This window comes from Calonectris borealis, chromosome 4 (genome assembly GCF_964195595.1).
Source record: "Calonectris borealis chromosome 4, bCalBor7.hap1.2, whole genome shotgun sequence".
NCBI classification, from domain to species: Eukaryota; Metazoa; Chordata; class Aves; order Procellariiformes; family Procellariidae; genus Calonectris; species Calonectris borealis.
This window is the reverse complement of record NC_134315.1, coordinates 10837951-10863438: the sequence shown is the minus strand read 5'-3', so window position 1 is coordinate 10863438 and position 25488 is coordinate 10837951. Positions and strand designations below refer to the sequence as shown.

The window sequence follows — 25488 nt, the reverse complement described above, 5'->3', positions numbered from 1 at the left end:
TAGCAGCCGAGAAGGAATAGCTAACCTGACACATGCTCTGTCCGGGCAACACACAAATACACTTGCTTTTTAAACTCGGCATCAATGGGGCACTTTGCGGGGCGCTCACGAACGCTTGGAAACCCGGGGGCATAGAAAATCGGCCGTTGTATGGACAGCTGCGTGGAAAAAAACCCAACAACCCTGGAAAGCAGTTCATGCAGCATTAGCTGTGAAAGTTGTACTCTGCTTTAAGCAGACTCACTTCAAGATCGTACCACCTGTTTAAAAGGCAAAATATTTCCTCGTTTATTTTAAAAGCTGCAGCTCTGCCCCCCCCTCCTCTTTGCATAAACATGCCGCACAGACACACACTTACAGGAGAATAAAGAACCCGCAGTTGTAAGTATCCCAGATATTGATCTCTATCAGGCTATATAAACCAGCAGTTTCAGCAGTCTCTCAGGAGTTTGCTGTAAAAGCAATTGGAACTGCAATTACCAACAGCACATCTTAGGATAGGGAAAGACTTCTAACTAGAAGCTAATTAGGAGGGCAAACACTGAAGCTTGTTAGCTGAGATGCTAATGAGAATTATACTTGAGTGGCAGCAGACTAGCTATTCAGAGTTAATTAGAAACCTCAGCTGATAGTATATTGCTCTTAAGAGCTTTCAAAACAAACAACTGGAAAAACTGTCCTGCAGCTAAGGATCCAGCATGCCACCTTGGCTAATTCACAGGCACGGGGAACAGCCAGAAAATTACACTCAGGCATCAGTGTAATTTAACAGCATGTGAAAAAGGTAGAGGGGAGGGTTTTAGGAGGTGCATGCCCTCCTGGATTTTCTGCGACGGTTCTGTTCATCGGTGGCAAACCTGATGCTGCATTATGCACTGCCATTTACACTGCCCAGTGAAAACAGTGTCCAGTTGCACAAGAGGGCGAGCTGGAGGGCTGCCACACGCCCCAGGCATCGACACCAGTCCTGTGCAGAAGCAGGACGAGGACCTGGGCTGGTTCAACAGCCCCTGACAGCCTTCCTACCCCACCCAGCAGCCTCTCCCATCCCAGCCCTCGGCTCTCAGCCGGGGAAAGCTGCTGGTGTCAGCTGGACCAGGGCGAAGCAGCAGCTGTGTGCAAGTTGCTCTCACCATGCCTCTGCCTTCCCGGGGCACGGGAGGGTTTTACTCTCTCCCCCTCTTTGTGCAGGAGGCAAAGAGTAAATCGAGGCGCTTCGAGGGGAAAAATCTGTTAAACGTAACATCGCCGCAACGGGGATCGTGAAGTGTGGCCTTACCTGGGCTGAGTTGCATGGCTGATTCCTGCTCTGAGCAGAGCCAGGGAGGCAAAGCAGAGGGGCTGCGTGTTTAAATGTTTCCTCTGTGCCTGATTGGAAGCGCAAGAGCCAGTCAGGGGCAAGGGAGAGGCTGCTAAACTCAAAGTAGGTTGCTTGTTTCAGGAAAAGATTGGATACTGGAGAACCTGCAGACTGGTTCGCAGCGCATTTGAACACATGAAAAACGTGTCACAGGGGAGAGAAACACTCCCGAAGAATCAAGGGGATTTTCAGTTTCGCCAAGGCCCTGTTTGCATTAAAACTTGCAGCGATTTAATCAAAACCTGGTTTTAATTCTATTTATTGAAACCAATTGCAAACCCATGTGGATACTCTTAAACAGATTCAGCTTTCCAAAAGAAAAACCAATGCAATGCAGATTTCCATTAAAGCACACAGAAGAGCACCCACAAACGGTTGTACACCAGTGTAATTAAATAGATTTCAAAGTTTATCTTTAGCTAAACAAATGTGACTTTTAATGTAGATGTGACCTAGCAGTCACTGGCTGATGGCGTGTGAGAGGATGGGGAACTGAAACCTCCCTGCGAGAGTCCTGGGAGCGAATATGTGTAAATACACCCTTCACACAAGCTTTTCAGTATCTGCAGTGGAAAGTGTGTGAAAGTACAAAGAATTAAGAGTAGACACTAACACTGGCAACTATAATCCATAGATCCATCCATTTCTTAAAGCAAAAAAAAAATTCCCGGTGCGTAAGTGATATTCTGAAGAGAGAAATTTACTTCACTAAAGCTTTGGGAACCACCGTTTTCACCTGATGTTTCTGAAGCAAGAGCCCCGGATTGTGGTTATTCAGGTTTAACAGGACTCGTAAATGCTGACTGAAGCTGGAGGCAAAATTCCCCGAACACCAAAGCGATGTAGCTCTGGGCTTGACCACGCAGCAGCTCACTGGAGAATTGTCCCAGCCACATGGCTCGGCTCAGCAGATGGCAGTCCACTGGTGACCAGGACACCATTGTGGGTTTGACAAAGCCATTTCACAAATCCAAACGGACCTGCGGCTGGTGCCTGCGATCCCCGAGCTGGCTGGAAGCACGGGCTGGGGGTGCCCTCGCTCAGCAGCTTGCACAGCCGCTCTGCGCTCAGTGCAAAGGGCAATAAGCCGCTTGGCAACTCAAAGCAGGCTAAATAAAAGAAACAGAAAGGATTTGAATGCAAGTAACTTGTATGAATGCCGCAGGGAAGATTTACTGGTGGGGAACTAAGGGTATAGATAGTGATACCTCTCAGACAGTCCTAGCAAACTGCTCTCAAGCTGGTGCAGGTCCTAGACGCAATCTAGCCAGCACAGCACAGAGATGAAAGGCAGCTGCCTTCCCCTCCTTCTCAGGGCTTTTTTCCTCCACCCCCCCATCGCTCAGTACTTCTGGTAGATTTTCCCCATATCAAAGAACTTTATGGAAGCAACGTTCCCAGAGCTGCAGCCCCAACTGGAAGTAAACTGGGGCAAGGCTCTAGGTGCTTCCAGGGTTCGTATTGCTGACAGCAAGCAGGTCCAGCCACAGGCCCAGGTGGGCAGAGCTCAGATTTGGCCGTAGACACGTTTGTGTCTGTCCTCCCTCTGTGACCACAGTGCCTGGAGTGGAAGGCTGTGGGTGTCTGTGGGATGCTGGTATCGGGCACAGCATCATCTGCAGATATGGTATCTCCAAGGAGTGCTGGAGAGTAATTCCAGTGCCCAAGTTAACAATGGAAAGTATGTACCCATACTTAAAAGGTCAGTTTAGCTAAGACTGAGCCTTTTTCACAGTTGGCAGGCCATGTTTTTTTTCTGTGCTTGAGCATATCGATGCTTAGCTTGCTTTGCACCAGTGATAGTGCCTTTACTGATAGCGAAGGACCACAACACTGCCTGCCCTGTCAGGGCAAATGTACCCTGTCCCCCAGAAGCCGTATCAGCCTGGGCACGGTCGGCCTTAAAGCTGGGATCAGAAGGCACCCGCCCGTGCTGCTAGGGGCTGTATTCATCCATCTCGAGTGCCACTCGGGCCTTTCTGTCTACTGCTGCTCGTCCTATGCAATCAGATTCTACAGGTGAACACAAGGGTCACCCATTTCTGTGAAATGAAAGGTACCTGAAAACGCTTGCTAAACTTTGCTTGCACCAGATTACCTTCAGCCTTTGGCTTCTGTACTTTCTCAAACTCTCCTTCAGTTTCGCAGGCTCTTTATCAGGACTAATACCTCATGCCCAGTAGAGACACCTGGAGAGCAGAGCTCTGCACTTGGCCTCGGCACAAGTTAAGTGAGACAGGCAATTCCCAACACAGCTCAGCGTTACAGTTTCTCTGTCCCTCCCGTCTCCCAGACAGGCATTTTGGGGAGGCGTTGTGGTGAGCACCTTGAACATGCTGTGCTGGCGCCTCACTGTATTGTATTTATTTTGGAAAAAAATCAAAGATGTTGGACTAAAACTATCATTGGCTCATGCCAATGCATATATAGGCATGAGCCAATGGTAGTATACATATAGGGATGCCTATAGTGATCATCCAGTGGTACTGGGGATTTTTTTTTTTAGAGGTAGATACACACACACACACGCGCGCCTTAGTCCCCATCATGTCATCAGAAACTCTTTTGGCTGGAACCACAGACCGAAGCGCTGTGTTGCCCTGCAGTGCTCAGGACATAGTCTCTCAGCTCTGAGCACATCGCTTCCCAGAGCGGGGAGTCTTCTGACCATGTCTCTCAGCTTCTGGGGAAACTATAGCAAAACTGGGTTCTCGGAATACTTTTTGCTGCCTTGCTGGGTAATCTTCTTTCTTCTCAGACATCCCCAAACACAGCAATCATTTTGCTCCCATTGATTCAGTAGGGTGACATAGTCACCTAGCAAGCATATGCTCCAAACTGTGATTTTCCCAATTTGTTACGTACGCTTAGTTCGCATCTTCCCTCCGCACGGATAAACGTACAACTCTAACCCTGAATTTCATCTATTTACCTTCTCCTGACTGTGATTCCCTTTCAGTATTGCTAGCTTCACACTGGCTCGCACACAGCATCCAACTCCACAGGAGCCCAATTTTCCTTTCAGGCTGATGATCTGCCACTGCAGTGGCATCGGCTCCCCCTGCGAAGGAGTCCTCCCTGCCGGCCCACGCTGCACACCTGCAGCAAAATGACACAATCTGTTGCAGATTTTACCTCTTTATCTCCTCCCAGCACTAGGTTGCTGCTTAGCTTGCATTGCAGCTCCCTGGGAATCAGCGGTTTAGCTCTGTAGGACATGCTACTCCAGGTCTTCGTCTTGTAATGGTTTTAATTTTTTTATCATGCTCAGAGCACTGCCTGCTGGCTCTTAAGTTTTCATATTCATTTCATATGCACATTTCAGAATTTCCTTTGCTTGGCAAATATTCATGGGTTTACCCACGATTATTTCTGCTTTTTCTAATAATGGGGTTTCCAGTAATGCCTCTGAATTTACTCCCCCTCCGCCCCCACCCACTAATTCGCAGCCTGATCTCTCACAACTGACATAATGCCCCAAAATTGCAACACTGCACCTTTAATCTCAGATCACTCACCAGTCTTCTTTTTCTTCGGGGAAGAAAAGAGAAAAAAAAAAGGTAGTATCAGGAGCAGAAGTCTCTTCTTTGTTGAAGCCTTTGGCCTCGGGTCAAGAAGGCTTTTCCACGGGAAAGCCCTGCGGTTCCCTGGAGAACTTGCATAAAACCCCATTCTCTGCTGCTACCTTCACCTCTGTCCCCCCGCAGGCAGTGGCCGTATCTCAGTTTTCCTGTGCTGCTTCCTTCCTTCTGCATTTATTTTTTGGTAACCAAGTACAGCTATCGCATCCCATGGGAGATGACTACAGGAACTTTTAGCCTAAAGGAACTAGTGAATCCATGATGCTATTTTCCCCATTCTATGAATTATTTGGATTTGTTTTGTTTGAATATGTATTATTAAAATAATTTGTCCACAGTTTAATACGGGTAGCTTTCTACTTTCACTTGCGCTAAGTAGTCCTGTGTTTTCTGCATGACCTGTAATCCCAGCATGCTTGGTTTCCAAACCACCCTGTATGCCATTTACTTTGTCCTTCCCATACTACAGTCACGCTATCATTTGGCTTGGCTTGCTGCAAGTTTCTCTTCTCTCACATCAGGTTGAGGAAGCCTCTGTAGTCCCACATGCTCATCACTGCATCCCTGCCAACTGCTGTTTGCGGGAGCTGTGCTGCTTTCCCCGAGCACGCAGTGCCGCTCTGCACTTCACAAATAATGTTTGCTGCTTCGCACTAGTAAAATCTCATTCTCGGAGTCACCACTTGTGTCTCAATGCAGTGCTTTCCATCTCCCTGCGTTTCTCTTGCCTGCTGACTTCTCACTGCATTTTATCTCCTCCTCTTCGCATCTTTGCGTCTTGCCATTGCACAAACATAGCTGCTGTTTTCAAAGTGCTTTTCATGATGTCTCTGAGCTAGCTCATAAATTTTCTTTGCTTGCATACTTCCTTTCCAGAAGTTTTACATATGTCCTGCAGGCTATGGGAGATGGACAGGAGCATCTATGCGTTATATTCTGGGCAGAAGAAAATTTACTGTGCCCATACCCCACTAAAACAGCAAACAACTGCATTTAGTACAATGCTGGGGCAGAGCTAACATACCCTGCTCCACACTGGGACTTCTTGCCCTGGGCTTGATCCTACAAGAAGGGCAGCACTTGCAGTGATCACTGGGCTCACATCTGCCCAGGTTATGCTTGTACAAACACCGTCAGCAAGAATCACAGATGCTAGCGAGCTAACAACAAGTTCAAGTACCCTCCAGCATTTTCGCTCAAGTTTTTGTTCCCGTTAATCACTGCCGAGTTGATCTGTGAAGATTTGTGAACATCAGCCATCTTGCAGAGCTTGGCCATATAACTGTTATTTTTCCTGATTCTTGGTAACACTTGTCAATACTTTTCCTATCAAACCTCATTAGAGGATTTTTTTTTTTTCCTTGTTTTTCAGAAATAGGACTTTACCTTAGCTTGGCAAGTCTGTTCCTGTTCCCACCCTAATCCTGCTAGAGAATGTGCATTGCTCATTACCCTTAATAACATATCTGCTCTTTTTTTGCTTTTCCTTTTTCTGCATGTCTGGCAGTTTTGCAGCTTTCCTCCTGTGAGCTGAATAAAGCTCAGTTTCTGCACCCGTTTCTTTTCCTACAAGTCCAGCTAAGGCAGAAAGCCTAGGAGCCCTCACCGTGCCCGCCATTCACAAAGCAATTCTTAATTTCTGGTTGCATCCACTTGCCACAACCAGTTCACATCTGCTACTGGGTGCAAGCACAAGAAAGTACCTGCTGCAGAACAACTCCTCGTTTTTATTCTTTTGTCTCTCCTCAACCACGTCCTGAAAGGAGAGTTCTCCCTCTCCAATATATAATCCTGTTGCAGCACTCCCTGTCAGGGCATCGTCATAAAAACATCTACCTTTCACCTGCAAGATACCACATACTGCAAAAAAAGCCCATGAAGTATGCACATGGGTATCCCCCAGAATGAAAGACACTGGCATTTAGTAACAAAACACCCATTTCACGTTTAGACCCAGGTGAAAGGACAGATAACAGCAACTGGTAACAGCTCGGATATTGCTGCTTCAGCCCACTAAGACTGTGTTTTTTCCCCTACTATTCTAAATATAAATCTGTATTTCAAATAAAAACATTTCACAAGGAGTTTTATAATAATTGGCAAAGCTTTCATGTCCCATCTGAAAGGGCTCCTTGAAACAGATTAAAAAAGAAAACATCAAGGAAGACATTAGAACTGTACCTCGCTCTTTCATCAGGATGTATAGTTCGTAATGCACATCAGGTGCCACAGGAACTGCTGTTCAAGGTTAAAGCAAGGTCCTTATGAAAGGGACAATTACTCTCTAGTGACAGATAAGGAGAAGAAAGTCAAAGCTAAACCGTGCGAGAGGAAAGGCAGGAGTGCTCAAAGTTAAGTGAAAAAGCTACAAAAGCCTTTACCTCAGGAAGAGGTCACTTCAGAACCTGGCTGTGAATTCAGGTTTTTATCTGCCATCAATAGTCCCCTGACAGCCTCTCCCTCCCCACGCCTGAAAGGCAGCGGCCGTGCCGGCTCGAACGAGCCCCAGCGCGGAGCAGACCTCTCCTCGGATGGGAAGTCCGCGTGGCTGGTGGGCGCCGGGGGTAGCAGCAGGACATACAGCTCACAGCTTCACCGAAGGGGCCATGCTTGGACTGTGCTGGGGTGCTAGGCTTCATTTCAAGTTAAAAAAAAAAAAAAAGCCTGGTTTCAGCATCCTTGTTAGGTACTAAAAGCATAATAAAAGCATATTTTCAAAAGGAAGATGAGAACTGAAGCTAAGGTCCAATCTAGGGCCGAATTCGGCGGGGAAGGGATGACTGCGAAATTACTCAAATATCACTTTGTTGAGAGTTGATATAAAAATGTATTTGAAGGCTCATGATAATAGCCTTATTTATTTATTTCTTTGCATTGCAGTTGGTCTCTGGAGTCTTTTTACAGATCCAAAGTTCTCACATGATGGAAGACCAGAGGGAAAAGATGTCTCATGGCATTGTCCAGGAGTACTAGATCAGCACACACATGAATGCTTACGTTGACTTCTGAATCCTTGGTAGCTTTTGGTTGTGGGATAAACAGCAAAACTTTCAACTTAGGCATGAATCTAGGTGTAGCCAGAAAAATTTCATATATTTTCCTTTATGCATGTAAGTTCCAGAAAAAGTCTTACACCAGAAAATTCTCCTGAAAAAATAATTCTTTAAGTTCCCTTTCACTAATGCTGGAGCCTTGCGTTGTTCTTTGTCCATAACAAAAAGAGCTTGCAGATCTAGATACGCCAACAAACATTCCCTCCTAGAACAAGCCTCTCACAGCAGTTCAGCATTTCTGTTTCTCAAAGAAATAAGCTAGATCAGAAAAAAAAAAAACCCACAAAACATTTTACATTTACAGAGAAGCGTTCTAGTAAGCACAGCTATATGTTGATTAGATGTGCGATTCTGCCACCCTCTCCTCTTCCAGCTGACAAAGTTGAACTGGGCAAATTTAAGTTCAGCTCCACATATTTGAGTGACGTATATGGACAATGTTTAGCACGAAGGGGCCTGGGGCTTCTTGACACCGCCGCTGTATGACTGCTTCTATTGCTGGCCAAGATACACTCCCTGCAGAGGTGGAAATACCCAGGTCAAAAAGCAAAACTCTAGGGAAATGAGATTACTTCAATTTTGAAACAAAAAGGAACAAAGAATTGGAAGGGGCTTCCTAGATATCCAAACTTTCACTCTCAGTCAAGCCCAAAGGAGCCAAATGTTACTGTGTCAGAAGAAAAGTCCAAGTCCGGTGCCTTGTCTCTAACAAAGGCTGAGGGTGGTCATCTGGAGGCGTGAACAGAACAAGCAGATAGGAGAACTTCCCAAAGCATTCTCTCAGCCTTCAACTGTTCACAGCTCAGGGACTTCCCAAAACAGATGTGCTTCCTGTGTATTTAATAATCCTCAATACTGCACTCGCTGATCTTGTCTAGTCTCCTTTTGAAGCCATCTAAACCCTTAGCATCCAAACACCCATAATTTTGGAAAGGAGCTCTGCAGCTTAACTACTTGCTAAGTGAAAAAACATCTCCTTTTGCTTGCTTTCAGCATGGTTCCCCCTAACTTCATATGATACTCCCTTCAGATTTACAAATGTTGATTTAAATGCCCAGTTGCAGCCATCCTGTCCGGGCTTCTAGAAGTGTATCAGCAGCAGAAGGCAGACAAGGGAAAATGCGGGCTCAGTGCTCAATGGGGTGAGGGACCTGGTGACAAAAGACATGGAAATGGCTATGGTATTCTATGCCTTCTTCACCTCGGTCATCACTGGTAAAGTTTTCTTCCAGCAATCCCAGACCCACCCATGGGAAGGTCTGGAGCAATGAAGGCTCACCCTCAATGGAAGAAGATCAAGTTGGGGAACATTTAAACAAATTAAACTTATGCAAGTTCATGGGATGTGATGGGATGCATTCATGGGTGCAGAGGGAACTAGCTGATGTCATTGAGAGGCTGTGGCGATCCGAGGAGGTTCCTGAGGACTGGAAGCAAGTATCACTTCTGTCTTCAAGGAGGAGAATCTGGGGAACTACAGGCTTAGCCTTACCTTGATCCCTGGGAAGGTGACGGAGCAAATAATCCTGGAAACCATTTCCAAACATATGAAGGACAAGCAGGTGATTGGCAGTAATCAGTATGGCCTTAGGAAGGGGGAAGATATCCCTGCTCGTTGCAGGGGGGCTGGACTAAATGACCTTTAAAGGTCGCTTCCAACCCAAACTATTCTATGATGCCATGAATCATGCCTGACCAAGCTGAGAGCTCTCTTTGATGAAGTAACTAGGTCAGTGGATGAAGGGAGAGAAGTGCATCTTGTTTATCTTAACTTTAGCAAGGCTTGAGACACCATCTCCCGTAACAGCCTCACAGCCAAACTGATCAAGTGTGGGCTGGGTAAGTGGACAGTGATGATGTGCATTGGAAAATGGCTACACTGTTAGGCTCAAAGGGTTGTGATCAATGGTATGAAGCGGATTCCAGTCGCTCAGGGAATAATTCAGGGGTTAATACTGTGCCCAATGCTGTTCAACATCTTCATTAAAGACCTGGATGATGGGGCAGAGTGCACCTCAGCAAGTTCACAGAGGATGCAAAAGTGGGAAGGGTGGCTGATGCACCAGATGGGCGTGCTGCCATCCAGCAGGACCTCAACAGGCTGGAGAAATGGATCAACAGGTACCTCCTGAAGTTCAACAAGTGGAAAGTTGTGCACCTGAGGAGGAATAATCCCATGCACCGGTGTGTGCTGAGGGTGACTGGCTGGAAAGCAGTTTTGCAGAAAAAGACCTGGGGGACCTGGTGGACAAATGAAACATGAGCCAGCAACCTGCTCTAACTGACCTGCACGCTGCGAGGGAAGAGCAAAGAGACAGCGCTGCATGGATAAAGCAATTCTCATGGCTGTATTCAGCCCCAGTATGATTGTATGTACATAGGGCTGAGATATAAAAGCTCAGGATTGGACAAGACCAAATCATACCACAGCACTGAAACTATCCCTTTCCCAAAAAGCATTTTGGGGAGGAGCCATCTTCATCCTACCAAAACCCTTTTCCTAACGATTTCCCTGACAGCAGGACTGCTAAGCACTACCCAACATTTAAATATTTAGGAATAAGCTGTGCAAAGCCAAGTTTTTACTACTGATCTCCAGTCAAGCTTTTTTTTTTTTTTAAATCATTATATCAAGAGGTCAGTTTACAAAACCAGAAACAACCTGCGTCTGATAAATCTTAATGTTGCATATGTTGAACTCTGGTACATCACAATTGTATAACTTAAAAATAACATCTTTTCAGAGAAGTAACTTTCTGGAATGTGATTGAGAAACAAAATAATGCAAGAATATTACCTGTGAAAATTCAAAACATCAGGTTGTCACTAGAGAAAAATAGGACAATAGGAGCAGCAATAGGAGGAGGTGCAACTAACTAGAAAAAGCAGAAAAATTTTTACTTTTTCGATTGTCAGAAGAGAAAAAAACCACACTTGCTTTCCTCAGCTAGATGAAAGGCACCAGTATGTAAAGAAGAAAGGTAGTTCTGGCTGACTCTGGAGTAGTAATTTACAGGGAAAATGGTAGTTCAAAGAACAAATAAAGTATTTATTCTTTTTATAATCGAATATAAAGGCACACTCAAGTTAAAGTCTAATTATAAGGGTAAAAAACACTACTAAGAAGCAGTTTCAAGTTCTGCAACCTTCCTTCATCTTGCCGTCACAGCTCACCAAAAATGCGTTTCCTTTCCTTGCTGCTCTGTAAACACCCATGGAGCCAGAGAAAACTAAATGCAAAAGCTGGAAGCAAACTGGAAAAATGCTCTGGAACCTTTAACAACAGGTAGGAAATATTTTCAGGCATGATATGGTGAAGCGGACACAGCCACTGAAGATAAAAGGAGAAGATGATGATGCTTCCTATCATTCCTCTGTCCCTGGGCTGTACCTTGCAGCCACGTTATATGAAGCCATTTCCTGCCCTCTCTTCAGCTCGAAGGCTCTCAGCTCCTTTCTCAGAAGCTGTCAGCCTGGCTCTGTCCTACAATGTCCTTCAAAGTGTCATAGGTGGCTCTCCTCCTTGAGTGTACCACAGCTGCTTGGTCTCAAAGGAGAAGATATCATCTTCAAGGTCCACAAATTGCCTTGACCATATTATAAACGTGAAGGCTGCACAAAGAAAAAGTAATGATATGCAACAGACAGCAATGAACCATCCAGTTGCTTAGGGTTGGGATTATTTTTTGATTTTTTTTTTTTTTAAAAATAAACATCAATACTTTTCCCTGTCCGTAACTGGCCATCAGCAGACAAAAAGGTCCTTTACTCACATATAGGACACACCGGGCTGCTGCACAGAATCCTATCATTGCTTCCTGCATCATGTTCTGGAGCGTTGCAGCAGAAAAGCACAAGAAAAAAAATGCATGTCAGACAACCCTCATTACTACCTCTTTTTGGCTCCTGCTAAAATGTCAACTCTTTATCATTTTCTTTTGAATGAATGCCCACCTTTCGTGGCAGGCTTTGAAGCTCTCTTCAAAATACGTCATTTAGGGGTAAATTCTTGTTTATGGCACACAGCTTGCAAAGTTATTCTGTCTATATGAGATTTTATAGGCAGTAAAGCATGACTGAGTACACGTGAAATAATAATCAAATTTGCTCTCCTGTTCTGAGATTTTTTTCATGTAATCAAGCTACAGAGAACAATGCAGTTTAATCAGCATTAATTTGGGATTGGCATTTATGTTTCATCTAGAGTTAATGCAGCCAAACTGAGAACAAAAGCAGCATACACAAAGGAGAGCCAGACCTCACGAAGTAGTTAATAATTAATAACCACTTTGATGATATTTAACCCATCAGCAAAAATGCAAAAGAACTTTAAGCACTATAAATGTCACTGCAACAAACTGAGTTCCTCATACTTTCACCAGTACATATGGTCTAGCAATCTTTTCAAGTGCAATACGATAACTCAACACAACTTCTTACAACACCCCATCATCGCCACTAGATTCATCATTAATTTCAAAGGTATAATATGCAGTTTGGATTTTTATGGATCGAAGAAACAGATTTGCTTAATCCAGTCATCTGAGACAACTCAAATCAGACCCAGTTTGCTGTATTTTTCCCATGCAGGGATACTCTCAAACCCCACAGTAGGCCAGTGGTAGAATTGAAATATTAACCTGTCAGCATAATATAAGCCTCTGTTTTGCCATTGATAATGTAACTTGTCCCAGAGAATGTTTTCTGAAGCAGCAGGTTCCTTTCACTTTTACTGTTAGTGCTGCCTGCAGGTTTCCCAGCTGCCAGATCATGTTTCTCACATTTTTTAATATTATCAGATCACACTGCAATGGAAACAGGTATTATCCACAAGCTCACATTTAAGTAACTCTGCAGTATATAAATACATTGCTTAAGTGAGCGTAAGCAGAAGCCCAAAAGCAGTAAAGAAGCAAAAGTACAGATAGAAATGTCATTTGTGAAAGTGTTTGATTTTGGTACTGATGAAACAATACTGATAAACATCTGAACAATCTTCTTAGATTATTACATTAAGTATTAAAGAGTTGCAGATTTATTCAGTCCCCTTCTTAAGATTCAGAACCCACAATTCATTCACAAACTCCAGGTACGTCGGATCACTCATTCTTATCTTCTGTTACTTAGTCACGTACCAATCTATTGATGACATACAACTTTTATTGTAAAGCATTAGCCAGGTGAAATATTTATTCTAGGGGTCAGGGCAGAGGAAAGAAGGCGGGCGGAGAAGTAATGAGCTTAAGCCACATTGCCAAGAGATATAAGGGTCAGATGCCTCCAAAGCACTTAAAAATACCTCCTAGCTCTCCACTATCCAGTGTTCATTTAAAAGTGTTAGTTTGAAGCAGTTATGAAGACAAAGAAAAATTAATATAACAAAGTATAATTAAAAGAATATCTGCCCAAACTTGCCTGAAACAAAAGTTAAAAGATGAATTGTGTTATTTTCATATATGTTAAATTGAATGCCAAAGATGGTATTTGAAATGTCAACATTAACAAGACATATCAAGAAAAGTTAGCCACACTTGCTAATTCTACACTTCCATTTCCATTGGATGACAAGACAGATACTAGAGCCACTGAACAGCAAGGTAAGGGTGAAAACACACGTAGTGCCTCTTCCTCAAGGGGAGAAAGGGGTAGAAAAGACGTATTTAAGATTCTCATTTGAGGACGTTATTTCAAGTTTGGGGAACATTGACTTGAAGTTTTACAGTGCATGTAATTCGAGATGAACTAGATTAGCAAAAACATACTATTTAAATGGTCTGACTTAACCTGGCTCACAATTCTGTAGGCATCTGGGGCATGGTCAAACCCACCCCTCAGGGATGCATTTTGCTTGGAGCCCAAACACTGCAGCCTAGCTGAAAGAACTCCAAAATGTAAATAATGAGGTAAAACAATCAGGTTGCACTCGATCAAAATCTACCCTTGACATTTACAGTTTCAGGGATATGAAAACAGCACCTGGGGTGAGGATTACTCTGCCATATTTGGATGTATATGCCATGGGAAAGAACAGAATCAAAATTAAGGCAAAATTATGGCTGCAATAGAAGAGCAGGAGGTTTGGCTCAGAAGATACCATTCTATATACTGTATAAACTTTTTTCATGTTCCTACTTCCAACTTTTTAACAAACCTACAAGTTACAAATCTTTTCATCTCTTCAAACAGTTATGCAAAACTGATGGTATAATTATGGTATAATTCTACAAGCAATCAAAGCTTTTTGTCTTGTAACTGGGGTGGAGCCAAGCCGATTCCAAAATGATTGTGGCAATACTCTTACAGCTGCACTGACTAAAAATAAGAAACAATACCTATATGGGACACAAGAGGCAGTGGGGAAAGTAGAAAAGTTACAGTAAATTAAAAAGTTCTCGTCTTCTAAGTGCAATGCATCACCTCCCTGTACCTGGCAATTCATCTTTACGGATAATCTTTCAAAAAATTAAATGGGTATTCTTCTCTGAGTGACAAGAAGATGAACACTTTATTATTCAAACAAGTCTTCAACTCTGAAGACAAAGAAACTTACCACAGTACAGTTCTGTTCCTTGGCTCCAGGGCTAAACTAAAACGTGACAAGAGTGGCTGATCATTCGCTACTAATGCTGACAAGGAAAAACAAGATGTAAAAAAATTATTTTGACTGAGAACGAAACGAGCACGTGCTTTCTACATTAAGCTACTACTTTAAAGCTTATTCCAGAATTTCCAGAGAACAGCCGAGTGCTGCAAAGTTAATCAAAACAAGATGTCTCTGAGCAGTTGAGTACTGCAAGAGATCCTCCGGTGTTCAGCAGCAGGACCACCCAGAAATTTCTTTTAAGATGCAAGCCTAACAGCTGGGAAACCAAGCTTAGGCAAGTTAAACCATTTCTTCTCCTGTGTAACATTATCCCCCCCCCCCAGGACTGCTGCAGATAAATACACCCTCATTCACAAATACAGCTGTACACTTAAATTTTGGGTTTTCTGATCTCATCAAGAATCCCAGAGAAGTTTTGGCAAGCATGACTATTAGATACAATTAAAAGCTCAACTGTGATACTTCTTTGTTAATTGCAAACAGCACTGTGATTGTGAAGCGTACCTACATTTGCAGAGAGTTCAAGTATTCTTGCATATTTTTAAAATACTCCTATTTGATAGTTGCTGAAAAGAAGAGATACTGGGAAAAAACCTATAGTAAGAATGCATCAAGATCTTTTTTTTAAATAACCAGAGAAAAATCACTTACAGTAATAGTTATATTTTATTTTCTCTTTTAGTTTCAATGTGCAGTATTTTCAGCATTTTTTTTTTTTAAACTTAAACATACATCTAAAATTATATGCTTTCCTTTTCCCTTGAGTACAATTGCTTTTGGGGTTGGGGCTCCAAGCTTTTGCTCATCATTGCCCTCAAACTATACAAGACAACACCACAGGGTGCATTACCTTATCCTTCCTCACGTTGATCCAACTTGATGGTATGCATACACAGACTGATGGGAATGATAAGCTCACACAAAATGCACATGACAAAAAGCAGCGCATGCTTCACAAATGCTCTGCAGCTTTTATACCCAGTTAACTTGAATACAGCTAAAACTTGACATACGATAGAAGCTCTCCTGGGTATGACTGTGGGATTCTCAAGATTTTCAATGGATACTTTTAAGGTAGCATGCACAGAGTTCACCTGAAATCTCAATATTAGGTAAAATTAGCATATTGGACTTCCCCAAAATTTTGCTACATTGCTTACTCTAGTTCTTACAGCAGCTTGCTTTCACTTAAAAATAATTAAACTACCTAAAAACTACCAAAGTACTTTGCTCTCTCATAACTTTCATCAATTGTATCCCTATAACCAAAGTTGTTTTAAAAGAGCAAAGCACCTACCATTGTCACTTAGTTGATTTCTACCTTTAGTAGAAAGTTTAATTGGGATTGTACATGGAAAAAGTCTGCTTTATGCAATGAATGTACTTGAATCAGTTCCCCTTCTTCTCCCACCCCACCCCTTTCAACCACCAGGTAAGATCCTGAATGACCAAATTCAATTAAACTGCTTATTGCTATATTTATTGCTCATTATACCCTAAAATTTCTTTTATTTAGGAAGCATAAATACTTAGCTGTGACAGTACCACAAAACCTTAAGACAAACGAGGTCTGCTGCTCTTGGAGAACTGTCTCTGCAGTGTTTTTGACACAACCTCCTTATCTGCTATATAAAGTTAACACCCATTTAAAAAGGAGAATGGCAAGACAGAATGCTCTTAAGGCAAATCTACTAAATATCAACAAATTACTTTTAACCCAAAAGGTTTCACTTGTTCCCCACTTTGTTTGATCTAAATCTGTTCATTCATTACTCAGTGCTTTAGGAATGCTGCTGGTGGTTAAGAAACAAACGATGTCTTGGTGCTGAGAAGGCATTCCTACCAAAGCAAAAATAATACACAATCATTTACTAGTGCTTTAGGCAAGAAATGACATCTGAGTATACACTTTAGAGAACATTTAAATAAACTCACATTCAGTTTCAACTGGCAAACAGCATAAATAGTAAAGAAAATACTTTGAATCCCACAAATAAGAACTGGTTTACAATGAGTTGTAGTTTCCAACTCCTCACTCTTGCACTCAGTGCAAGGGAGGGGGCATGCTGGAATGAAATGCAATCAAACTTCATTTAAATGGGCCAGTGGGTAGCTGGCCCAAAGACTATTTCTAGAAAGTTGGCTAGCAGACAGTGTCCTTAAAGGAGGGCCACATTATAGATTTAGTAAACTAGGTTCTTTGACAACAGAATTGTAAATGAAGGTTTAAACATTAATCTGTCTTAAGTATGCTCCCAATCATGCCAATCTAATCTTGTAAGGTAAAGAAACCAGTGGCACTGCAAAGCACATAAAAGAAACTGTTTGCTTTGGTTAGCCAGGACACTGAATGCAAGTCTTAAGCCCAAACACATTTCTACCCTATTCTCAATGAAAAACTGAACAGCCTGATTTTCAGAATTAGCTTTCTGTCTATAGCAAGTTGAAAACACTCTGTGAAATAAAATTTTGCCTTAAGTCAATCTCAAGGGACAAGCCGATTTTTTTTTTTTTTTTTGCTTTAAATCCAACATCGGTATTTCTTAGTGGCTGTTGTTTTGCTGTTACTGTCCCCACCGCATACCTCTTGGGTCTTGTCACTAGAAGCAGGCAGGAGTGATTTTAAGTATGATTTCACTCCAAAAGAAGTGAGGATGGGGAAAGCGTGTCTAGGAAGTAGACAGGAAAGCGTGCTACAGGTGAAGTGTTAGCTTTGAAGCACTACCGGTATGTGTTTCCACACTAGGAAGACCCTTAAGTTACATTCCCTTCAGGTCACTGAGAATTTCCTAAGAGGAGGTGCCCTTCTTTAGACACTTTGGACACGCTTCATGAGGTATACTACAACAGATCTCCAAGGGAGGTTAAAACAGATGGAGTTATTACTACCAGTGAATCTGTGTGAGGTTAAAACTGACTGCATCAGCTCTAAAGCTTGACTTGAAACGGGTAATGCAAATACTTGCTTGAAGGCCAGCAACGGGCATTTGAGGAAAAGGGGTCTGTCACATCTGATGTTTTTCATCCAGCCATGCTGACCGCTTGAGTCAATGTATTCCTTGGTTGGAAAGATTCTACGGCAAGTCCCAAATTGGTTTAGAAAGTTTCATAAAGGGTCTAGCTCCCGTTATCCCAAGGTAAAGTAACCAGCTATTCTGTGTTAATCATGAGGAGCTTAAAATGATGAAGAATTTAACAGTTTGTAACACAACATATACTGTTATATGGTGAGAATATGACTAACCTGATGCTTAAAAAATATATTAAAATCTATTTTAAATTTTGGAAAATAGCTTACAAAAATATCTTCACTTAAACTATATATCATACAAAAACTGACTGGTGTGTGGGTTTACGGTACAAAACGATTATTGGTGGTTACAAAAGGGAAGAGTGATCTATACTACCCTTAATGAAAACACAGGGCATTATATCTCACTGCCTTGAATTAGTCTCTTATCAGAATTAAGATAATTTCCAATATAACTCAAAAACTTTCAAACAGTATCTATTTTATTAAACCTTTTTCTGAACTCCTGTTCAGTTTCTTTTAAAAATCACCACAGTGCTGTGGCCCAAGAAAGAAGAGTAACCCATCTAAGGGCAGAAATAATTGCTCTAGATAGTAAGATCTGTAGAGAGCTAAATACAGCAACATCTACAGTTGTTTCTACTGCCCATACTATCAGTTTCCTCTATTAGTTTCCAAAAGGAAGCTGACACCAGCGGACAATTCCTTTGTAATCAATTTATGGGCAGAAGCAACAATTTTTGGTCTAGATTGGAATTAGTTTGAATACATGGGTTTAATAAATACAAATATACACATCTGTATACATTAAATGTTGTCACGTGTATAATTTCAACATATACATTATATACAGAAATACATACAGTACATGCTCCTCCTGACAACACTATCTCATTTCTCTAAGTGTCACCAAAAGGTGTAATAAGAAAATGAAGAGAGGTTAAATATAGGATGTGACTGAGAACTAAGGTATCATTTCTTTATAATTAAAGAATTATAACAAATACAACTGAAGACAAATGCTGCGCTAGATTTCCCCATGTAATGCTTCAGAATCAATGGGGTTCCCTGGGGGTGATTAAAAGCTAAATCTGGCCCTGTGTAGTATCCTGAAATTCATGGATGGTACTGTGTTTGTGTCTAACGCATTAAGTATACAACAGGTAATAAAAGAGGTTGTGTAATCTAACACCTTAGCCAGTCCCAAAGTAGACCACAGCAGCCTTCTGATTCTTAACTGCTAGCATAATTTTTTTTAAATGAGAGTGGTTTGAATCCAGATGACTCCATGGTCTCAGTTAGGAAAGGTCAAATGATTATTGACTACTGGGGAGCTTGCACCATTTTGTCTCTTAAAATGCTATGCAGCAAATAAGAGCAGTTTCTTAAGTATACAAAAGGCTGATCCAGAGTAACTAGTCCTCTCTTTTACTGTTATGTCTCAAAATAAAGGAATTCAAAAGAAGCTACAGTAAAGTGGATCACAAGAATGCCTCCTTAGTACAGTCTCTCAAGACAAATTAATCGACATATTCCAGTTTTAAAGCACTTCAAGAAAAAGTGAGATGCAAAACAAGATGTAACCTGTACATTAAGATGGGATTTCCAAAAGGAACATGAATTCGAGCACAAGGGAAAAAAAAATGAAGACAATACAGATGTCAAGACATTCAGTAGCGTGGCTTCTGTTCATCTCAAATTACAGCACAGCTCATGCACCACACATCTTACAATTTTACATACTGTACATGATATAGAAATATTTAAGTTAAAATTTCTTTTACTGATATACTGTACTCAAATTTTAAATCCTGAGAAGAAAAAAGAAAAATGTGTGGTTACGTATGTGCACTATATCTCCGATATCACCAACACATACACCACAGGATATCAGAAAGTCCAGAGAGGAATTACATGCTGCAAGTGTAGGTCATGAAAGCCATTTTCTCTTTCCCTTGTTTGGGAGAGACATTAGGAAACAAATTCTATTCTGTACTACACAACAGTATATACAGGTACATAAAACTATGACATTTTCTAATGACGGCAGCTTGCAATAACAGTCTTTCTGTGAGTTTCTTACCGGCTGCAACACCGTGGCTTCAGCTGAACATTAGGAAGAAGAGTAATACCAGTTATCTTGCATTGTAGTACTTGCTCATATTTTACAGTTAGTAAATGTGTCTCAGGTTAGTCCCAAACACCACTTGAAAAACGTTGACATATTTCTTCCCCCTCATGTGTGCCTGGTGTCAGCAACAACAAGAACTACAGTAGACTTTTCAGGTGATTTCCAGTGCTGCAGAGCACTTGTCCATGCATTCTGGAAGTAAAACTGGCAGGTCCATACTTATCACAAATGCAACCCCAGATACTTTCTTCATCTTGCATTCCCCATAATTCGTATCAGATTCCAACACTAGTCATGCAATTCCATTACACATCAGGATGGATGTTCAACATGCTGTGATCTTGTGGACATTTTGCAAACAAGTTAGTAGGCGATGATATGGGGTTCCTGGAGATGCTACCACCTCAAACACTGACTGAAAGGCCCTCCGATCTAATTCTTCATCTATCTGATGTCGGTAAAAGTCTATGGCCACCAAACAGAAGATGTTAACATCCACTTGCTCAGATTTTCCCATTCTGCTGATAATATGTGGAAGACTGAAATATAAGTTAAGGTCATAATATGACAGAAGTTGCTCATCTTTTGGTATAGCACTTTAAACACTGTTCTCCAATAAAATGGTGTATTTTTTAGTTCACTAACAATGTTAAAGTGCAAAATACTGTCATGTATCAATTAAACTGATACTACAGAAATCCCATTTCTTCATTAACTTTATGCAATTTCTTATCCCCAGAAATTCATTTTAACCTAGCAGTAGTTTTCTTTATCCACTGGAGCAAGCAGTGCAATCAGCACCACAGTGGCGACTGCTGATAGTCACAGAGCATTGCTGAGATTAAGAGTCATTAGGAAGTTCCAACATGACATAGGGCCACTTTTTTGCCTGCTCATGAAAAGCAACAGTTATCTTTCTGTTTGTTTGGGGGTTTTTGTTTGTTTGTTTTTAAATAAACCCAGCATTGATTCCACCTATGTCTTTTGGCTGTTCCAACTTATTTGGCTGATGTAATTCCATTGCCAAAGCTCACTATTACTGCAGTGCACCTCTGGGGGGACACTTGCAAAATACAGTTTGTATGCAGAGGACAATTTTCTTTAATTTGAATTTGTTCTCTCTTTTTTTCTTTTAAATATATTTTATCTTGCAGAAGGAACACAGAACAAAGCTTTTAAAGGTCACTGCAAAGCTATTTGGTGAAGCTTTTAAAAAGATCCTTCAAAGTAAGGACTTTCCCAATCATCTTGCATAGTCACAAGGAACAGACCTTAAAACAGTAGTTTTAGGTAACTTCATTCTCAATCTGTTTAGAAGTTCTCATTTTTCCCCTCAAACCTGAGGCACCAATAGCACAAAGTGATGACATATACCACTACTAACCGCAGTAAATCTGCCTCTTTTTGTGTGTCAAACTTGTATTCTTATCCTTCAAGGCTATCAATGTGCTTTACAGAATCACTACATTTACCCAGAAATGGCACACATTCGGTCTTTTTAGGATACATTGCTGAAATCCATTGACTGGTGGAAGCACTGACAAAAAAACAGGAAAGACTCCACATTGCCATTGCCACAGGTGTTCTTTGTGTGAAATTAGAAAGAGACAGCATCACCCAGTCACGGACCATTGAGGACTGTCCAGTGCTATGTAGTGTCTGGAACACCTGCAAAAAAAAATTCACATAGGAATAAAGACATGGTAGATGGACATGGGAAAGAGTTTAGTTTCTCTTGTAAACGTTCCCCCAGCTACAAAGCTCTGAGGTTCACAAACCATATCCCTGGAGACAACTCTGAGTCTAACCAATTAATGAACACAATGCCTAGACAAAAAGATTCTGAAAGAGTCAGCCAGGATCCTACTGGACTCATGACATCTATGCCAAACTGAAATAAGCATGCAGAAATGCAAGACTTGTCTGGTGTCTCTATTTTTATACATCAAATGTGGTGTGCACATGCACTCTCAACCGATGCATGAGTCCAGTAAGTAGGTGCTGAAGGGCAAAATACCCAGAAGCCCAACTGAGTCCACAGGAGCTTGACTGTAGAGTTCACAAGGCCAGATGACCTGGGCTGGCTCCTTGAGATCTAAAGAGTCTGAGCATCAGGATCACAACTATTAATTTTCTCTTTATTTTCCCATTATCAGTGATTGAACTATACTGCTGTGAGCTTTGTCTTCCAGGCGACATGGTGATTCTAGCCCTCCATGTTGCCCGGAAGACAAAGCTCACAGCAGTACAGCTCAATCACTGCAACTGGTTTGCTAGATTTAACAAAATTGATATTTGCCCCTCCAACTGAGCTGTCAGTTATTTAGAAATCTTCTGAAACATTTAAGGAAAAAAAAAAATAAACACTACCTTATAAACTACTGTTGCCATGAATTGCGGGTAAGGCTGCTGATTGGATAAAAATTCTCCAATAACTTTATTCATTACATCTTGTGGGGGGAAAAAATCATCAAGGAACTGTGGAAGGATCCGAGCCACTACTCTAGCTTCAAAAGGAAATCCCTTCCTGATCCTGAAAGTAACAAAAAAGAACATATTTTATGATTGAATTCCAGTAAATATCTCATTCTTTTTCAATTTAATTGGCAATAGAAAGAACATTTTACTTTCATCTCTAGATAGGCAAAAAAGTCTTCAACACTGAGGAATCCCAGTCTTACTCCAACAGCCTACTCAAAATGGTCAAAGCTATTAGAAGTTGTTACAGGCATCGTGCCCTCCCCCGTCCCCCCCCTTTTTTTTTTTTAAAAATAGTCAACATTGCATCAGAGACAAGATTTAATAATAGGATTGCTGAAAAAACAAAACAAGAACAAAAAAGGACAGGGAGATCGCTATCGTAGTTATCAGAGGAAAGACCATTTATAAGCAGTACACTCATTTCCATTCATAACATCTTTGCATTTTTTTATTCAAGACCAGGATGACCAATATATCGAACAGGAAAAGCAAGTTGCGCTGCACTGTAAAGAGGGGAAAAGATACTCCAACTTAAAGACAATTTTACTTAAATAACAGTTTGGAAAATCTTCCTAAGAAAGGCTGCATCTGTTGATGCGTCAAGATCAAGTTACCATCATGTGATTATTCACTGCTAATGTTATTTTCTGCTTGTAGTATTAATGTTTGTTTTGCTAACTCTTAGGAGTGATATTTTCAAAAGCACTCAAGCACTGCTCTAGTTCTGTTCTCACTGAGCGCAGAAGTGAAACCCTCACCCAGTTTTATGGAAAAACCACTGAACGCTTTAAAAAATGTCAACCATTATCCCACAAACTACTATGCAAAATCTAACATGCTATGCTCACTTAAGGCAGCTTGAGATTGTCAGATCAAAACAGGGGTTTTGAAATATTTTCATTAAATGAGTTCCATGTGAATACAGAAGTTTAACTGTACCCTTCCACTGCAATTACTTAACAGCCTCGGAAAGAGCAACACTTGGGTGGGGGAAGGGGAAAAAGGTTTTAAACTCTTAGGGTGGTTTGAAAGATTATTTCCCATAAACTGGATTTATATCATTGATTATGCAGAAGACATCCTGAAAAGCACTTAAGAGTTTGACCTGAAGGGAGCTGGAAATACATTTATAAAGTATTATGGTTTGTGCAACACACAGTATCAGTTAGGACATGTCTGTTTTCCATTTACATTCCTGTACATTTGTGCTGCCTTCAGCAATTCCATCAGTGTTACTGTGTATACTAGAAGTATCAATTTTAAGCAATGGTACGCAGAGAAGCATCATTAATTAAATATTAGAACTGTCAAATAGAGAAGTGACCACACAGTGCCAAAGAGGATTGTTTCCCTCCCAGTGCCCCATTACACGTTTTATCCTCTTACCTATCAAAAAGGACAGATACTCGTTCCATAGCTACGATCACAGATTCACTGTCGGGAGCAGCAGGATTTGCATCTGTGGTACGACTGGGGCTGATTTTTTCCTTTCCTAAACCAAAATAATTTGTTACAAGTTTACTGTGAATGCTAAAATAAGACCTTTTTATCCTTGGTAACAAAAATAAATGAAGAAAATTAGCACTGTTAGTAAGCTAGTCTCTTAGCGTATCAAAGGTATTAAAAAAGTAAATACCTGTGTACATGCAAGTCAGCATTAATCCAAGTGCTGCCATTGCTCTGTGGGGGCTCTGCACGTTCACTCTGTCAACACTCAGTTTAACTAGCGATTCACTATCCAGCCTAGAAAGTTGCTCTGAAAGGAGGAGTCGTTCTAATCCTCTCAGGACACAATGATAAATAATGGATGGTGTTGATTCGTCACTTCCAGATACCATGGCTCCACACATCTAAAATAGAGAAAAAAGCCAACTACCTGTTTTTAAGGTGTATTTAGGTCATCTTCTAGCATCATACCACTGCAGCTAGTATGGAACCGCGTCAGGTATTAAGAAAACCTGATGAAACTAAACCCAAAAGCATACCTACACCACAATAATCAAGTTAAGTGTTGAAACAGCTATGTGGTGATCCCAGATTACATGTCCACCAGTGATTGGAGGCATCACAACATACCTGTATAATTCCTGCAGAGAATTCGGGCCCTACATCAAGTGGGTAATTCTCAATCAAATAGAAAGCAGCTGCACACATTACCAAGATGTGCTGTTGGTTATGGATATTCACACAACTGTAAATAAGCAAAAGCACTAGTGGTCACTTACATCAAAGTTTCTAGGTCACACACAGAGACAACATAAACAATCCTTAGAAACACTAAGTATTTTTTCACATAAAATTTATGCAATTTTAAAAATCACATTAAGTATCATCAAGATACCATAAGAGAGCACCGGTTATCACAGAAATCCAGTGCAACACAAGACATTTTTCAGCAATATAATTACAAGCTATCATTGCCTGACTTGTTTAGAAGAAATAAACTTCATTACTGATCCTGCAAGTCTTATTCAAAGAGTATACCTTTTGACAGAAAAATAAGGTTTAGGGAACACAAGTTACCAAAGAGATGAAATTCTGAGCTATCAAACAGTCTTCTCACCCTCAAATACAGTTTCGCTTCTGTAAATCAAACCTAAAATTGGCTGATATTTTCAATGAAAATGCCAAAACCTGCGTGATACAACAGCATGCTCTAAAATGTACTGACAACAGCAAACCATAAAGAGCCCTTTTGTTCACACATAAGCATGCAACAGTTCAGGACGGGGGGGAGGGGAGGGAGGAAGAGTCTTACTGTGCTACTCCTCTCAAATTGGAGAGCAGATACTCGCTGATAATTGGAATGAGTTGCTTCGCTGTCTCATCAAGCAAGTCACACTCAAGGATATAAAGAATTCCGTGCAGAGCTCCAATCCGACTTGGCATATGGGTGCTTCTTAGGGTTGATTCCAGCAGTCGACTTACTGGTTCAGCCACAGCTTTATCCTAATACATCCAACAAGAATATTCATTAGAAGTCAACACTGGTTCAATACTGGCAGCTCCTGTCATTTGGAAATCCTTGGAACAAACTAAAAAGCAGAAAATATGGCATGAACCAGAGCCTGGCTTAAGACTGCTTTGAATCAAAAGTTATGAGATTAATATAATCAGGCAAGAGATGACTTGCAGATTAACTACTGAACTGATGCTACCTTGTTTTTCCTGTAAAAAGTTATCTCACAATTTAAGGCCAAAAAAACCAAGATAAGCATTAGTTCAGCAAATAATATGGGCTATTAAG

The 25488-nt window shown here is 41.3% G+C and overlaps 1 protein-coding gene across 6 annotated transcripts in view; it reads right to left on the bottom strand.

Annotated features, from left to right (window-relative positions):
- Window positions 1-3868: 3868 nt before the first annotated feature.
- HTT (huntingtin) overlaps window positions 3869-25488 on the bottom strand; it is a 96618-nt gene continuing 74998 nt past the window's right edge. For 5 of the 6 annotated variants that reach the window (XM_075148631.1, XM_075148632.1, XM_075148630.1 and 2 more), the window contains 7 exons: window positions 25000-25190; window positions 24318-24432; window positions 23878-24091; window positions 23628-23733; window positions 22131-22293; window positions 21268-21428; window positions 15246-20299 (listed from right to left, as the gene is read on the bottom strand). In XM_075148631.1, the coding sequence (XP_075004732.1) occupies window positions 20086-20299; window positions 21268-21428; window positions 22131-22293; window positions 23628-23733; window positions 23878-24091; window positions 24318-24432; window positions 25000-25190 (1164 nt within the window). In that variant the 3' untranslated portion in view covers window positions 15246-20085. Of the gene's footprint in view, window positions 20300-21267; window positions 21429-22130; window positions 22294-23627; window positions 23734-23877; window positions 24092-24317; window positions 24433-24999; window positions 25191-25488 lie in introns of all 6 variants that reach the window. The other variant, XM_075148629.1, reaches the window with a different exon arrangement.